Source organism: Gossypium arboreum, chromosome 9, assembly GCF_025698485.1.
Source record: "Gossypium arboreum isolate Shixiya-1 chromosome 9, ASM2569848v2, whole genome shotgun sequence".
NCBI classification, from domain to species: Eukaryota; Viridiplantae; Streptophyta; class Magnoliopsida; order Malvales; family Malvaceae; genus Gossypium; species Gossypium arboreum.
The window spans coordinates 11,400,978-11,418,714 of NC_069078.1; the positions used below are offsets into that span (position 1 = coordinate 11,400,978).

Genomic DNA, 17,737 nt, shown 5'->3' on the forward strand with positions numbered 1-17,737 from the left:
ATCTATACCTGATACCTTTAACGGTGCCATACTTCTTATGGCTTTCACAACTTCTTTGATTCGAAATTTCGTAAAAAGCTCATTGTCCATGCCCTTATGAATGCAAATCAGGATCCCAAACAACACATTGTCGCAACTTGTTGTTTATATAGTAAACATCCCCTTAAAATAATCACTCAATACCCTTGCCATCTCCGCCTCCCCTTCTATCCATTCCTTATTCGGTCATTTTAGCTTCTTCACAATATTCTTAATTTTTCATTAATTTTTTATATTGTGAAAAAAAAAGCGTATTTCTAACCCCCAAACCAAAGCCAATTCACCCTTTCACGTTGTTCCCAAAACAACTCTTCTTTATCAGCTTCCAAATTCAAAGTCAACTTAACTTCTTCCAATTTTGCTAATATTTCGTCATCCGGATCAGTCGAACTTAGATCAGCCAATCGCATATTCAAAGCAATTGACGCTCGCCTTTTATCAAAAGAAATTTGTCCCATAACATTCTTAAAAACCTTCATTAGCTTTTCCAACTTCATTGGAACATCATCAATATTCACCGCCTAAAAACTTCTCACATGTTCTTTACAGCAGTTTTCTAGGATCTAGTTCGAATTAAACCTAAAACCCCCTTCCCTCGAATCACACTACCTCTACGAACGACCCCTAAATCAATCATAATCGGGCAATAGTCAGAAAAAGCATGAGGTAAGTACTTTAAATAATATCCTAGAAAACTCTCTCACCAAGCCATGTTAACAACCCCTCTGTCAATTCTTTCTCGAACAAGAACATAATCTCATTAAAATCCCCTACTACCAACTATGGTAATTCTTGACAACTCTGTAACTTTCTTAGCAAATTCTATGATTCCTCTCTTTTATGTTCCTCCGATGCTCCGTAGAACCCTGTAAGTCTCCAAGCCAGAATGCCTTATTTTTCTTGAACTTCCACATCAATATAGCTAGATGAAAAGCTCTTCAATTGAACTACATACTCGGCCCTCTACCCCAGCGACAAACTTCCTGTCGAACCAAAAGCTCATACATCTATTCCATTAATAAAACCACACTTTAGAAAAACACGTTCCATTCTCCACTCACTTAACTTTGTTTCAATTAGAAACGAAATTCGGGGTTGTTCATGCCTCACCTTATTCCCGAGTTGATTAATCGCCTGTGGATGCCCGAATCCACGAACGCTTTAACTTAAGAGTTTCATTGCTTCCGATCGGCCTGCTGTCCAGCAGCCATCGATATTTCATTAGTTTCATCCAATGAAGCAGTAGTACCAGAACTAGTTGCTTTCCCTCCCTACGTTCATTGCCTCTTATTCCCATCACATAGTTCAATTAGGCTATCCTCAGAGTTAGATCCCAATTGCTTCTGTCTCCAATCTCCTTATTTAGTCACAACTCCATCTTTACCCCAACTATTCAAATAAAAATTAACGATCCATTCCAAGCGGATCACCACCCATTTGGAAACTATCTGAATCTTCCTCCTTGAACCACCTACTACCCACCAAAACCTCCCTTCTCAACTGCACTTTTAATGATACATCCCAACCGAGTTCAACATCTTAAACTCCAATTGTCATTCTTATTGGGCAGAAGCCCTCACATGGCCTAACTTTCCATACAAAAAAACAAAATAACGTTAATCTCTCATACTTGAAATAGGCATACCCCTTCCTATTTTGTCCCAAGGCCAATTTCTTTTTCGCTTCAAATGCAATCTCACATCATTTTTAACTATAATTCGCATATACCTCCTTATCCTTTTCGTCACTAAAGCTACATCATACTGAACAAACTGTCCAATAAAATTTCTAAACTATCATGCCAAACCCTCAGATTTTGAACTTGGACCTAGAAATCTGTATAAATTAAAGGAACTTGCAACGGATCTTCCCCTTTACTCAGCTCATAAAAAACAATAAGATGCCTGTTAAATAACCAAGACGTACCATCCATTGCCCTTTTTATATCAACTTAATAGAAAAATTGAAATAAATACCTCGTCTTTCCAATATCCATGGTTGAAACTCCTCCCAACGGATGCCATAAATTAGCCAAAGTTCTTTTTAAAAAAAGGAAAATGAACCACACAATTTGTCAATGCCTTTTCCACCAAACAGAAACGATAGGCTTCCTCAGCCCCATCTGGATCCTTATCAAACTAAACCTATTACTCCTAAAAATTCATATTTGCTAATTCTGCTTCTATCACCACTGATCTCCCCAACAATCCAAATCAAACTTCTCAAAACCCTAAAACCCCAAAGAAAGGAAACGTGCCCTATTAGCAGACAAAAAGAAAAATGTGCTATCTTAAGCAAGCTAATCCAATTTAATTAATCTTATATATACACATAAAACTAATTTTTTTTACCCGCCGATTATATGTATATACTATAAATTTTTTTATAAATTTTATTAAAAATATGATAAATAAATTTAAACATAATATTTCAATACTAAAAATATTACCATACATAATATTACAACTAACTGGTCAACTTGTAGTTAGAGAGACCAAAAAAAGAAAAGTCAAACAGGAACACCCCTGACCCAGTATTCAAATAAAACACAAAACTGAAGTAAGCAAGATCAAGTGTGTTTTCTTTTCTGAATATGAACAGTGTTGAGTTGGCTATAATGTCATTTGTATACCTCTGGTGTTTCTTGGTATCCATGATTTTTTGGGGTAATCTTTGTTGAAAGTTGAAAACTTTAAAAAATGGGAAAATCGCATCTAATTTGTTCATATTTGGAAAGTTTTACAGATTTATCACTTTTTTAAGTTTCTGTTGGATAAGGTCGTTATCCATTCAATTTGCTCTTGGTTATTGGATGATAGGGAAGGTTGACTTTGGTAGGGCTGACTCCATTTTAGTTTTAACCAGAGTGACAACCATGTGGCGGTGGTGCAATAACAGTGGCGAGGAGCAGTCATGACGGTGTGTGGTTATGGAAAACAAAGAGAGGAGGAAGATGACGAAACGTGTAGTGTAGAATGTAGATGGAGAGAGAAAGAAATTTATTAAAATAAATTTGATTCTATTCTATTCTATTATAAATTTAATTAGAATACAACGTGTCAAGCTCTGAATGGCTGAGATTTCTTTTAACCATACAAACGGTTTAGGCTAAAATTAGTAATCTATTTTTAATCGGAAAAAAAAAAAACCTAAATAAGAAAAACACGATAAATTTTTATTTAAGCCTTCACAAAATTATACGAAAACTGACAAAATTAATTTATTGTAGTACACATTTATTCCCCAAAATTTCAAGTAAATTTACTGTTCGAATTCAGATAATTCGGATATTTGAGAAAGAATAACATTTAATTTGAATTTAGATAATAATATTCCAATAATTTGTAAATAATAAATAAATAAATAAATTCGAAGATAAAAGATAAATACAGATATCCAACTCGTGATTCCTGTAAAAGGGAGGCTAACATTGATTTTTTGAACAGATTGGGCTTGATTTGTAGCATTATGTATTCAACTGCAGGCCTGTTATATCATGGTCCCCCAAGTCTCTCAACACCCCATCTTTCTTACATTTTATTGGCATTCGGTTTAACGCAAAACCCAAAAAAAAAAAACAGTGAAAATCGCCGTTGCCGGGGATCGAACCCGGGTCACCCGCGTGACAGGCGGGAATACTCACCACTATACTACAACGACTCGATGCTCATTGATCACGTTTTATTATATTTCAAATATTTATCAGATAAAATGTCTTTTTCAAAAATTATATGTTATAATATACATTTATTCCCTAATTATGTGAGGTTGAGTTAGTGTTTTTCAAATATAAAAGTTAAAATGACATTTTATTTATGATTGAAAGCAAATATTTACAACAAATCAAAATCACATTTATACAAATTGCTCTAAAACACAAATAAATTTAAAATGCTTTAATTATTCAATTCTTGTATTTAATTTAATCCAATTTAAACTTCTCATAAAGTTTCAACATTTCATGATTTAAAAGAATGTTTTCATTAAAACTCATGTGAAGACCTAATAGTCAGGGTGTTCACTATCTCAAATATAATCTGAGTTCGAGTCGCATTAATTCCATTTGTTGTTTGGATTTTATCCTATTATTATAATTTACTAAAAAAAAGTTTTCACAAGATTTACCAATCATAATTTATTTAAAGCGTAATATACTTTTAGATTTATTTACAGAATTAATAATAATAATAATAATAATAATAATAATAATAATAATACCAACATTTTAATGCTTAGTATCCAATTAAAAACGAAGCCGCGTCGGAAACAGTGGAATTTTCATTAAAAAAGTTTTCTTTCTTTTCAATTATTATTAAAAAAAATTAAAAGTTGAGTTTGGTTAAATTCTACTTTTAATCCTTATATTATACTCAGTTTACATATTTCGTTCATAATTTTTAATTTAATGCTACCGTTACTAATGTCATCACTAGCACCATTAATTTTTTGTCACTTGATTACAGTGATTGTTAGAAAACCCGAAGCAAAAATAAAATATTTTTTTCTTTAGAATGGTAAATTTATTTTTACAAATTATATCAGTCGAATAATGATTTTTTGGTAATATTAGTAAAATTCAGGGACTGAAACTGGAATTTAGACCAACAATTTGAAGTGCTCCAATGAACCAACGTTCCCATTGTCAAGCTTGGGAGGCAAGTAGGAGATTGAAGATAATTACGAAAAATGCCATGAAGCTCGAAATTCGAAGCTGCCAAGTGCTTAAACATTCTTCAGACAAGGAACCGAACTTCGTGTCCGAACCAAATGGTTCGTGACCAGGTTTAGTCAACTACGGGACCTACAAATGAAAAAAACAAAACAAACTTCCGCTCTGATGTCATTCTCCGAAGCTGAGGTTGAGTTTCCGAGCCTACTATATGAGTTCCAAAGCAAAATTTCCCGCTCTCTCTCTCTCTTCTCATCGTTCGATTACTTAGTCCAGTGTAGAAAAAAGGCAAAGGGAAAGAGAAGTATTTAAAGAGCTTAAAAGCTTCGCTTATACTCTCTTCTCTATTCATCTTTCTTCTTCTTCTTCCCCTTTCTTTACTTTGTTAATGGCGAGGTAAGGTTAAAGAAATTAATGATAAAAAATAATGAATTTAATGATAATATTTTCATTGTTTAATTAACTGCTTTTGGGTTGGATTCTTTTTTTTGGGGAAAAAATTGGACTTTTAACTTGAAAACCCCATTTTCAACTGAAGTTTTTGATGTTGAATTTATGGCGAAAATACGTGATTTAAGATTCTGGGTTACCATGAAATTCCTTTTTTTATTTCTTGGGTTACTTATTTTAGGCAATGGGGGTATAGTAAAAACTTGCTGTAAAGGGGGTTGGTTTTTTTTTTTTAACCCCTATTTTCCTTAATTTCACCTGAGTTTGAAGACGTGGGGGGACTTTGTCATTCATTGAGTGATTGTGTTTGTTCATCCATTATGAGCTCCATTGAGAGAGTTTATATGATGTTATTTCATGATCATCCTTTCTTAGAAGCTCTTCATTACTGCACAGACTGTTGTTATTGGAAAAGCTTCCTTTAAATTTACCTAGACATAGGAGGCATGGTGGGTAGAGTTAACTGATTTTTGGTTGGAATTCTTTTCTGGATAAATTTATGGACTTTTAAGAAAATAAATCCCTCACATTTTCTGGGTTATTTTATTTCTTGATATAATGGGGTTCGTAAGTTACATAAAAACTTACCATAAATAGAGTTGGTTTTTATATTTAACCCCTTATTTTCCCTTTGAGTTCAATTTTGTGATACCTTTTGGGGGGGGGGGGGGGTCATCAAGTGCAAGTGTTTCTTCATCCACTATGAGGTTCATTGAGAGAGTTCATGATTTCTTACAACTGTTATTAATGGAAAATCATCCTTAGAAAAACAACCTGTTTCTTTACACTTCTCCCAATGTATGTTTTGTTTTTGGACTATTTTGCTCAAAACAAAAACCATTGTTGTTTTGCAGGAGCTGGCTTGTTGATAGCAGAGCAATAGCAAAGAAAGTAAAAAATGCTTCATGGTCTTCTTCCGTTCAAATCACTGATTGCGGAGCGAATCGTGAATGTCCCAACTGTCATTATCGTATCGATAACAGTGATGTAAGCGGAAAACATCATTGTTTCAATCGAATTTTTAAGGTTTTATGGTTTTCTTACACATGTGTGGGGGCTGTTTTATTTGCAGGTGTTTCCTCAATGGCCTGGCCTTCCAGTGGGAGTGAAGTTTGATCCGTCTGATGCAGAGCTTTTAGATCACTTAGCCGCTAAGTGCGGTGTCGGAGACTCAAAAGAACACCTGTTTATTGATGAGTTTATTCTCACGCTCGGCGACTGTCAGGGGATTTGTTACACTCATCCTGAGAATCTTCCAGGTAAATGTGTTTATGGATGAACTAATTTTGTTGTTTTTACATTGCTGTCACATATAGGATGAACTCTATTTACCATATTAGCCGATTTTGTGGGTATTACGCATTTGGCATTACTCGAATCCATGTTGCAACGTTTGGAATTCACAATAATGGAAAATATACATTGCAGCTTGATTTGGATACTATATTTTTGTTTTTAACATTGCTGTCATATGTAGGATGAATTTTTGGTATATGCATTCATTGTTATTTGAAGTAGGTGACGTGCTCCTCGGTTACATTACGTCACCGAGGTACTATTCATGGTTAATCTTAGGAAATTTGCAGTTTATGGTAATGGGAAACCGATATTGCTGCTTGATTTGGATTGTGCCGGATTATATCATCACTTCATCTAGATTTTGTGTAGGTGCAAGAAAGGATGGAAGTAGCATCCACTTCTTTCATCGAACGATTAATGCTTATTCAACTGGTCAGCGGAAGCGCCGGAAAATCCAGAATCAAGATAGCACAAACGAGGAGCATGTTCGTTGGCATAAGACAGGAAAGACTAAACCTGTTACGGAAAACGGAGTTCATAAGGGGTGGAAGAAGATAATGGTTCTCTATAAAAGTACAAAGAAAGGGTATAAACCTGAAAAGTCGAATTGGGTGATGCATCAATACCATCTAGGGGATACGGAAGATGAGCACGATGGGGAATATGTGGTCTCTAAGATTTTCTATCAACAGCAGAAACAAACTGAGAAGAACGATGATAGCCCAATGACTGAAGAACCGGATAACTTGATGATTCACACTAGTCCGAGGACCCCTAAAACAATTACTCCTGATCCACCTCGGCCATGGAAGTCTATGATGCTTGATGACATTGAAGAAAATATGCACCAGGTATTCATGATATGCAATTAGATCCATATATGAATATATATGTTCTTTCATATGATCCTCATCAAAGTTCATTTTTGTGGATTAGGAAGCAAATTTTGCTGTAGAAAGATCTGATGTACATACGGATGCTGTTCAATGCGAGGATAATTCAGACTACCCGGCATGGTTGGCTGGGGAATCTCAGGCTGTGGAAAATCCCGACTTTAATGGCTTTGATGAATTTTTGCTATGCAATGAGCTTTTGGATTCCTCTTCCCTGCCAACGACCAACGACCCTAAAGCTGACTGTGCTGCAATTGAGACGAAAGGAAATAACGATGCGTCTTGTGGAATTTCTGAGCTCGAGAACTTGGAGTTCGATACACCACCTGATGTAACCCTAGCTGTAAGCTTCTTTCCACCATTGATGTGTTTGCCTCTCGAAATGTTATCTTACAAATTATCATCATTTGTCATTTTGGTGCAGGATCTACAATTTGGCTCTCAGGAAAGCATTCTTTCGTGGTTAGACCGATTATGAACACGATGCAGAGTGTTCCCGATGACAAAGTCCCAAGTTTTGTGCTCGTCTATTGTCTCCCCGAAGCTAGACAATACTTGTTTTTGCTTTGAGGGGGGCATAGTGAGTTTGTTTGATCCTCGGTTTCTTTCATTCAAGGCTATTTGACGCTTGTTCCATCCCGGTAGGAAGCTTGTGTTTCCGAATAAAATCTGCTGGTTGTATGAAGAAAGATGGTAGGTGTTGTTTCCATGGAAACGCAAAACAGTTGATGTTTGTATTGGAACTAAAATTTGTAACTATTGAAAATGATTACAATCTGGGCTATTGTTTTTCCTCTGTGGGGGGAAAAAATGTTTAGCATTTGATGATGATGTTATGTAAGATAATTCTAACTCCTTTTCTGTGTGAAATGTTGAGGTTCCATGCTTCTGTCCCTTAGTGTCTTGTTTGAATATATCATTAGTCAGTATACTAAAACGAGGTCGTTTACGTGCATTATCGGGATTAAAGAAAAAAAAAGAGAAATCTTTGTTGGTAGGAATCTCTCAGAAAACATTGCTCCAGTGCTCTGTGTTCTCTGCTCCAATCAAATCTCCAACCTTCATTTCTCTCTCCCTCCCTCTCGTCTTATTAAATAAGACAAAATTGAACTCTGGATTGTAAAAAAATTATTTTAGCTCTTTATTTTTTTTATGTCATATTACCTTAAAATGGTAAAAAATTTAACTTTTTAAATTTTACTGTGGTATATATGTGAATTGTTATGTGAATAATATGTTAGTATTTAATTAATTTTTTTAAAATTTAAAAATTAAAAATATAAAAATATTTTTTATTTTAAAAATTTTTAAATTAATTAAATGTTGACATATCATGACAATCTAAATGCCAAAAAAGTTAATAAACGATAACTTGAAGGTTGGTTCACTTCGTTTAGGATGGAGCAGAGAGCTGATTATTTTTGTGGTGAATCGTAATCTCATGAGAGTTTACTTCTTCCATTAGCCAACACCAGAACAATTAGTTCTCTGTCCCATTCTAAACATGACGAATTCAAATTTTTTATTAGTACAAATAAAATCACATAAAAAAATATTAAAATTCGAATATTATTTAAAAAACACAACATCTAAAACTAAAAAAAGCATTATTTAAGAATAAAAACACTTGATTGTCAAAATGATCCAGAAATATATAATGGGATCCCATTCCCACCACTAAAACAAAAGGTGCATTTGACAAAAAAGCATTCATGCATTTCATGCCAAGTGCAAAATCTATGCTTTCTTCCCCACTCTCAAATTCTCTATTTCTCCTACAACCAAACTTCACACTTGTGAATTCTCAACCTCTTATTTTCAAACATCATATATTTATAAATATATATATATATATATGTGCACAATCATGAATAAATTACGGATTAAAATTAGAAACACATGATATTAATATATGATAAGACTCGAAATCTCAACCCTTATAATTATAAAACTCAAATATACCTTAACACTGTTTTATGTGATACCTATATGAATGAAGTAAAGAATGACAGCATCAGATTCCAAACATTTGGCTTAAGGATAAACATTGTATCTTTTTTCTTAAAAAAAATTGATTAATCCTCTTAATTATTGAAAAAGATAAAAGGAAAGATGCCAAGTAATATCATGAGATCTTGTGATTGGTTTGGCTTATGGTTGCAGTCAAGTACATGTGACTCAATTCACAACCACAAATACCACTGCCAATTAATGGCATGCTTCAATTGTAATCAACAAAAATATGATAAAGTTACTGTATTAAATTCTAAATTCTAAACTCGTATTTTAAATATAAATAAATATTAAGAGTATGTCATTGAGATTGAAAAGAACCGTGATTTCAAGCAGCTTTTCAAATCAAACCTTAATTTAAGCTGAAGTTTTAAGCTATTTGTTTTTGGAAAAATGCTTTTTGATAAAATTATCTTTTTGTCCACTCTTTAAATCTTTTACTTTATAACATCACTTCTAAAATTAACATTTTAGCTTCCTAAAAACACTTAGGAAAGGCAATGGTAAACACCATAAAAGCATTTTTTTCAATTTCAATGATACACTGGCCCTAAGTCAAAGGGGAATGTGCTTAAGCCTAACACATTTCGAATGGATAAGCAGATTAGCATTTGAAAATAAAATTGATCAACTAAATAAAAGAGAAGTTTTTGCTGAACATGACCTTTTGCTCTCATGAAATTGAAACTTCAAATGGCAAAAGAGCTGACCTATTCAAGAAAGGAGAGTTTTCATTGTTCAACAATATATATATTCAATGGAAGAACCAAAAGCAGGGCAGCAAAATGATACAAATTCAACAAAGTCAATGTCAGTATTACTTTGTAATAGGAATATATGAAGAAATAATCCTAGAAAAAGAAGGTTCCCATGAAGGAAAAATCTGGGAAATCTGTCATTCTAGATTTATGCAATCCCTGGGAAATATATGTCATACCAGTAGGAGGTTGCTAAAGCTTTCAGAAAACCGATTATATCTACTTCTCTTACAACAAGTTCTCCCGGGTTCAGAAATCAGATATGGTCCCATAATGGAAGAAATCGACTTCATTAAGGACATGAAGTTTCCCCTCACAACCACAGATTCCATATGCCTAGATTTGGTTGGATAAATGGTATACTTCTATCAATGCTACACCAATAGCCATCAAATTGCCAAGGCAGGCCTTTCCGGTACCGACAAAACTTGTAATGGAAGACTCCATAGCACACCGTTTTTCTAGACTCAGCCACGTTCTCTCACACAGTTACCAGGCAGAAGATATTTGTATTTCTCCGCATTATTCAACAAATATGCAGGAAGATGGACTGCTGAATACGAGTGAGGGATAGGTCCCATCTTCCCGATGATCTCCTTGAATGTGTATTCTTCAGGAAGCATGTCGAATAGGTTAGACCCTCTGCATATTACGTCCTGAATCCTCTTGGGGTTCAAGAAATGAGCGAATCTCACTCGATCAGTGTGGCTGTAAGCTTTCATCTTGAATATAAAGTCGTTTATATACCGAAAGCAAAAGCTACAATGCCACCCGGCATCTGCTAAGATGAGATCGGATTGACGATAATGAGCATATCTGGTCCTGCCCTTCTTGTACCTATGAACCGAGGCTCTCCAGCTTTTGTTGTCTATGAGATACTCAAAAGAGTACAAATAGTTTCTCAACTGAAGATGAAGTACAGGTGGTGTGTCATCACACCATCTCAATAGATTAATTGTATGCCCACTAGGGATCTCATCTACATCGGACATTATCAATAAATCATCATCTTCAATACCTGCTAGTCTAAGAAGCTGGTCCAATGCAACTCTCTGATATGCCTCCTCAACAAAAGGGTTTTCGCCCTTCTTGAATCTCCCACCAATGGTCCCATATGTCAAGCGAGGCTCGACAAATTTAAATTGATCTTTGTTGCGAGCAAATAACAATGGTTTCAGTAAGGCAGTAAACGTTGAGTTGGACTCGAGAAGCACGAATTGCGTAACATATGGATACAATTCATTCCAACGAATCATGAGCATATCTATCTCATTGCTGAACAACACTGCATCAAAGACTCGTCGAGGGAATTCACGAACTTTCCATCCATGAAGATTGCAGAGAGTCTCCATCGTGATATTGTCGTGATAATAGTGAGGGAGTTCAATAAAAGGCTTAGGAGGTGATTCCCATAGTGGTCTTAGGAAATAACTGATCTTCTGTCCATGCAAATATAGGCCGAAAATTGCTGGCGGGATAATCACAAACACAAAAATGTAAGTCCTGATATCATACCCTCGCAACATACACCGCAATCTCGAAATGGTCAATGCAGCACGGGACCCCTGCTGCAGATTAGAAAATGAAAAACATTATCAGATTATCAAGGTTAAGCACAAAAATAAAGCATTTTACAAATCATGAACCACATCATATTCCCATAAAGAACCAACTATGCCTACTTCACAACATTAGAAACATATACATACACACATATGTATATATAGTTAAACCTCTCCTTAATTTTCCATTCTCGTGTTCATATGACTAAAATCAATAGTTTTCCAATTCCTTGCAAATACGTTGTCAATCAATCACTTCAAGGAAAGAAAAAATAGACGTACCAAAAAACATTCAAAATGGGGTGAAACAATGAAAATCAAAGGAAACTACAAAGCAATTTCTTCAATAGTTCCATTAGAATAGATGTTCCCATTTTTTCCATTAATCTCAAACAACAACCAAACAGAGGATCATCAGCTATCCAGAAATCAAAACCATACAGGAAACATTTTTCCCAAGAAAATATAATAGAAAAAGAGCAAAGAAATTAACAGTAAGAAAAGATGAAGGCAAATATATATATATATATACACACACACACAAACATACACCTTCACCTTCAATCTTAAACAAATTCAAGGAAAAACAGTACAAGCACCCATTAATCAACCCCCGCCCCCAAAATGAACAAATTTTTTGAAAGTGAAATCAGAGAAAAGAAAATTTACCTTTCCACAAACGTCTTCACAAACATCATCAGTCTTCTTGAAATTAGAATACCCATCAGACATGACTACAAAATCCCACAAAGATTGCCACTTCCTAATCAATAAATTGTTTATAAAAAAATGTTTTGTTGAAGTCTTCAAGTTCTCCAGAACTCAGATCAAAGGTGTCTACATAAAAAAAATTCTTTAAAAAAAACAAAAAAATAAACCCCAAAGCAAAAAAAAAGGTCAAAATTTTGAAACAGAGAAAATCTAGAAAAACGAAAACCCAGTAAAATTTTAGCAATGATTTTTCAAAATAAAAAAAAAAATTCTCTCCTTTTTCTCTTCCTCTTCCTCTTAACGTCAATTATAGCCGTTTGGTGGTTTATTTTTCGCTCTTTCAACAGATTCCGAGAACAAAGATATGGATTTATAAACCCCCCCCAAAAAAAAAAAACCTCCACAATCCAAAAATAAGAAACTATGATTAAATAACGATAATATTAGAAAATTTTCGATTTTTTGAAAAAAAAATTCTCTCCTCCACTATTCGATTAGCCGTTTGATTAATATAGCAAAACTGTAAAATATTTGAATGTAGAAACGAGGAAGAAAATTTTATTTATAGTATCATTTAAATTAGAAAATAAATAGGGATATTTTGTAGTATTTAATTTTCTTTTAATATTGGAATATTTATTAGTTCTAGATTTTCCCTACCATTTATATCATAACATATTCCCACATCAATTTATTCTCTATTTTGAATATATAATTTTGTAAAATAAAATTGGATTACCATATATAAAAGTCTATTTTAGGTGAAATTATTCTATTATTATGATATAAAATCTTTTTTATTGATGTTTTAATAACTCATGTTTGCTGGTTGAGTTTTAATTCGATTGATATAAATATTATTGTCAATAGAGGATATGGGTTTGAGTACGCTGAAGCGCCTTATACTTTTATTTATGGGTTGGGTTGGGGTGGAGCTATGATAGTTCTAGGTATTGTATAAAAAAACAGATATGATAAGAACTCATGCTTGAGATTGTTTCATAAAAAAAAAATCTATGTTTAAATTTATCATTGTATTTGTATTTTCAAAATTTTTTGAATTGATTTTATACCCTTTCTCAATGTTGAAATTTATTCTATATTAAATCATTATTTAAATATATTAATTTTTTTTGAATTGTAAGAGGAGGGCAAAGCTAACAGTAACGCGATTAGCACGACTAAAACTCAAGTTATATCTGAAGCAGTGAACACCCTAACCATCAATAATAAATTTAAAATAAAAAATCAAATTCATATCTACATCCATATATGTATTATTATTTAAAGAATTATTAAATTAGTGAATTTACTTGAAAACTTTAAAATTACAGTAATATAACTTTAAAAATATTATATAGTTTTTATTTTTTAAATAAAATATTTTAAAAATTACTCATTAATATATATAAATAAATGAATTATATTCACCTTTAGATATATATTATACATACATAAAATGATGTTGAAAAAAAATACTAAAAGGTATAATGGCATAAGTGTAATTTAAGTTTTATTGTTTTTCTTTTTGAAGGTATAATGGTATAAGTGTAATTTAAGTTTTATTGTTATGCTGAGGTGTTTTGTATTATTTCGTGAAACACAAGTGCTGATGTGTTAATGTAGGCCGTTGCTAATTAAACGTGGTTAAAGTCAAAATCTCTGTTCTCCGGTTTTCTTTTTTACGAAAATGACCTTAATAAGTTACTAGAAAAGAAATCACTTTTGCTTATTAAGAATTTTTTATTTTTATCACCAACGTTTCTATACTATTAATATAATTATTGATTGAGTTAGTGTTAGGAGTTAATCAGGTACCTATTTGATTAGGAAATGATTAATATGTCATTTTATTAAAAGCTTAAAGGTGTAAAAAGTCCTTAAACTTTTTCAAAAAGAAGCAATTAAGCCCTTTTTTTTTTGCATTCAATTGAGTACTTAAACTTTCAAAATGAATAAAAAGGCCTTCAAACTTTTTCAAAAAAACAAAGCCCCAGTTTTTTTGAACTTTCAAAGTGCATCAAAAACTGCAGAGGTTAGGGTTCAGGCTTGACCTCGGGGTGTGGTTGGGTAGCAGCATTCCGGTGACCTCAACGATGAGGTGATTGAATTGGTTCACCTTGTTCACTCCCACATTGGTGTATGTGTCACGTGAGTACCCTCAAATGTCCATTGAATAAATATGGTAGCCCGTTCTCCGAATACCATTGTTGGTAGTGAACAATGGGCCTAAAGTCAAACAAACATGTCTTCAAGTGAGACCTCCACTGCAACTAGGCATTCCACAATGCAATAAATTGTTGATGCGCAATTGCCCAATTCTTTGACTCCTTTCTCCTCTTATTAATACTGTGGATGGCGTCAAAGTTGATGGGGTTGTCCAAAACATCTTGTTTGCAGTCGAATTGCCAAAGAACTCAATTGCTATTATACCACTCAATAGTCAAGAAATTCAACACTGAAACATTGGTGTGCCACACGATTGAGTGTACGTGATCCCATTGCAGAATAATAGAGACAACATCCGGCATGGAATATGACATCCATACGAACTGCAAAATATTTAACATGGTTATACTACGGTGACCAAATAGTGTAATTAATTTAATAACATGACACAATTTTTATTGATAATTTTATAAAAAAATTCACCTCATCCCCAGAATACGCCTCGATCGTCTGACGATACACCCCAAGTTGTGCGGACCTCCCGATAGCAGGGCACGCGACCATCTACCAATAAAGGAAAATTGTTAACAAATAATTTTTTGTAAAAGAACTCAATTGTTGGTTGGGTTAATTTTCATATTTAATTACTTATTTACAAATGGTCATAGTGGTGGTTGGTGGCTACACTGATGCCAAAAACGACATTCTATACAACATCCATAACTATAGCAGTATTGATAACCCACTATGTCTTCCGTATTGTGCTTTGTAGCTCGGCATAGCTCACGATACAGCGTTGTCAATACTCTCGACCCCCAACTGTAATCTTGGGTAGCGTGTAAATCTGATAACAAGGACAAGTACATAATGTGTAATCTATTATTGTTCGAGTCTGGCATTAGTACCCCCTATAAGTTGCATAATAAATGCTCGAGCAACGCGTATAAGCTCTAATTCCGTGGCACTTCTTGATATGTTTTCAAAATTTTCTTTTAACCAAGAAAATTTCAAATTGGTTAATCTATTCTCACCATCACCCGACGAGCGACCAAGCATACTGTAGCATAAGGTCGCAGGTTCTGCCACTTCACTACAACCAGTGACTGCATAATCGTCACTGATAGCTCGAATTGTAGTGCAACGTCTTTGAGTGTGATGGTGCACTCCCCACACGATAAATGGAATGTGTGGGTCTCCAGGAGCCACATCTCAACCAATGCGGATATTATGTTAGGCTGCAACTCAAACATCTAGACTAAAGTCATTGATCCAAATCCAACGAATTCCAAATATGTCATTATACAATCGTCTGGACGGTATCTCGGCCCATGGCTACGCGCCCTCAAAACGCGATACTCATCCTATCATTTTAAAAAATATTGATCAACTAAAAAAATCCTTCAAATTTAGCATTTCAACTTCTCACCAGCATTTTAACTTCTCGGTAAGACATACTTAATTTTTTTACCGTTGCATTGATCATTAGTATTATGTGATCGCCTAATCTGATAAGTGAACTCATCCTAATTTCATCACATTTATTAATTACAATATTGTTAAACATTATTTTAAAATAAAAAAATAATATAACATGCCAATTATATTAATAAAATCAAATAACCATACATTAAATAATATAATAATTTTTAAGTATTAAAATGTATACTTTTTATAAAAATAAATACCATATTAAAAAATGTGTGAAACTCAAATATCAAATAAAGTGCTACACCAAAATAATAATAAAATAACTAAATAATGTTTAGAAAATTAAAATTCCTTCTTTAAAATAAAGAAGTTATTTTGGTATAACATACCATAAATACAAACGGATATAAAATACAAAAACATTAATAAAAATATGATCATACCTTAAATACAGAAAATTGATATAAGATACCACAAAAATATTAATAAAATAAACTAATCATACCTTTGATACAAACTTAAACATAATAAAACAAGACAACAACAAAAATATCATTTCTCTTTCAATCGTTTTCGACAATAGTAGATGGTGGGGGACCAAAGAAGAAGAAAAAAAAAAAAAAAAGAGGGGTGGGGGTGAGTGCCATGTAACCCGTCGGTCACATGCCCTCCCCGCACATGCCACTCCCCATTTTTTTTTTTTTACTTTTTTATCTATTCATTCCTATATTCATTTTTTCCTACACATTTCTTTTTGTATTTTTTTATTCATTTCTCTCTCTTTTTAATTTTATTAATACATCAATTTTTTTTCTTATTCATTTAAGTTTTCATTTTTCTTATCACCTTCAAATATTATTTTCTTCCTCATTTCTTTTATCATTTTAGTACTTTTTATTTCACCCCGATTTGTTTTACTAAGCTCTCATCATTTACCATATACTTTTTTCTTTACTATTTTCCATCTTGGTTATATATTTCTAATTTGATTATGTATTTATCATTTTGTTCTCTTCCTCATTTTCCTTCCTCCTCATTCTAACTTAACTTTTTCACCTGCTTCCATAAGTTTTGTTCCTTTCTCTCCAATGCGTTTTTAAGTATCCGATTATATGGAACATCACAGTTTTTTTAAAGCAAAAAAGAACTGCCAAAGGAAACATATTTTTATTTAAGTACTTGATTATACGGAAAAACACATTTATTTTTCTCATTATCTAAATGATTTTTCCTTCCATAGATCATATTTCTATATGCATAACAGATCAAATATTGCTTAACATAATAATATTTCAACTATTACAATAATAATAAATCAATTAAAATTATCACATTACAAAATTGATAATCCAGTTAAATCAATATTTTGCTCGGTTCCATCAACTTCTGCTTGAATAAGGTCGATCAGGAATCCTACAATATTCAACTTTGGTTGCTCTCGGTGGACAACATTCCTCCAACACTTCCCCACTTAAGAGTCTTCTTTCCCTAAACACTAAAGCAGGTTTTCAAGAAAGGGCTTATAAAGCATCTTCTTCTGGTGCTAGGAAAAAACTAAGTTCCTTTAACAATATAACCAATTTACTTTGTGACCATGTAACCATTGCTAATAGTAACTTTTGATCACGTAACCACTACCCACTAGAAGCTCCATCTCCAATAGTGTTATATCGGGCATTTCGATAAGGGTTGGAGCGAAAAATGATATTATGTTTTACGAGTCGTTTATCTATAAGGGCGATGATG

At 33.2% G+C, this 17,737-nt stretch overlaps 2 protein-coding genes and 1 non-coding gene across 4 annotated transcripts; 1 reads left to right on the top strand and 2 right to left on the bottom strand.

Moving 5' to 3' along the window:
- Window positions 1-3,627: 3,627 nt before the first annotated feature.
- TRNAD-GUC (transfer RNA aspartic acid (anticodon GUC)) lies at window positions 3,628-3,699 on the bottom strand. The gene has a single exon. It is a non-coding gene; the product is annotated as a tRNA-Asp (tRNA).
- A 1,101-nt stretch (window positions 3,700-4,800) lies between these two features.
- On the top strand, window positions 4,801-8,287 carry LOC108455868 (SUPPRESSOR OF GAMMA RESPONSE 1-like). Its single transcript, XM_017754436.2, has 6 exons — window positions 4,801-5,104; window positions 6,013-6,145; window positions 6,231-6,417; window positions 6,827-7,308; window positions 7,394-7,693; window positions 7,775-8,287. Exons 1-6 carry the CDS (start codon window positions 5,097-5,099, stop codon window positions 7,826-7,828), a joined length of 1,164 nt encoding a protein of 387 aa, XP_017609925.1. The 5' UTR covers window positions 4,801-5,096; the 3' UTR covers window positions 7,829-8,287.
- A 1,804-nt stretch (window positions 8,288-10,091) lies between these two features.
- On the bottom strand, window positions 10,092-13,046 carry LOC108454904 (uncharacterized). Of its 2 annotated transcripts, none has more exons than XM_017753528.2 (2): window positions 12,353-13,046; window positions 10,092-11,686 (listed from the first exon to the last, which is right to left on the bottom strand). In XM_017753528.2, the coding sequence occupies exons 1-2, from the start codon at window positions 12,413-12,415 to the stop codon at window positions 10,589-10,591; spliced, it is 1,161 nt and encodes a 386-aa protein (XP_017609017.1). In that variant the 5' UTR covers window positions 12,416-13,046; the 3' UTR covers window positions 10,092-10,588. The 2 variants fall into 2 exon arrangements, with proteins under 2 accessions (XP_017609017.1, XP_017609016.1); XM_017753527.2 differs by having other exon boundaries at window positions 10,092-11,689; window positions 12,353-13,045.
- Between the last annotated feature and the right edge of the window lie 4,691 nt (window positions 13,047-17,737).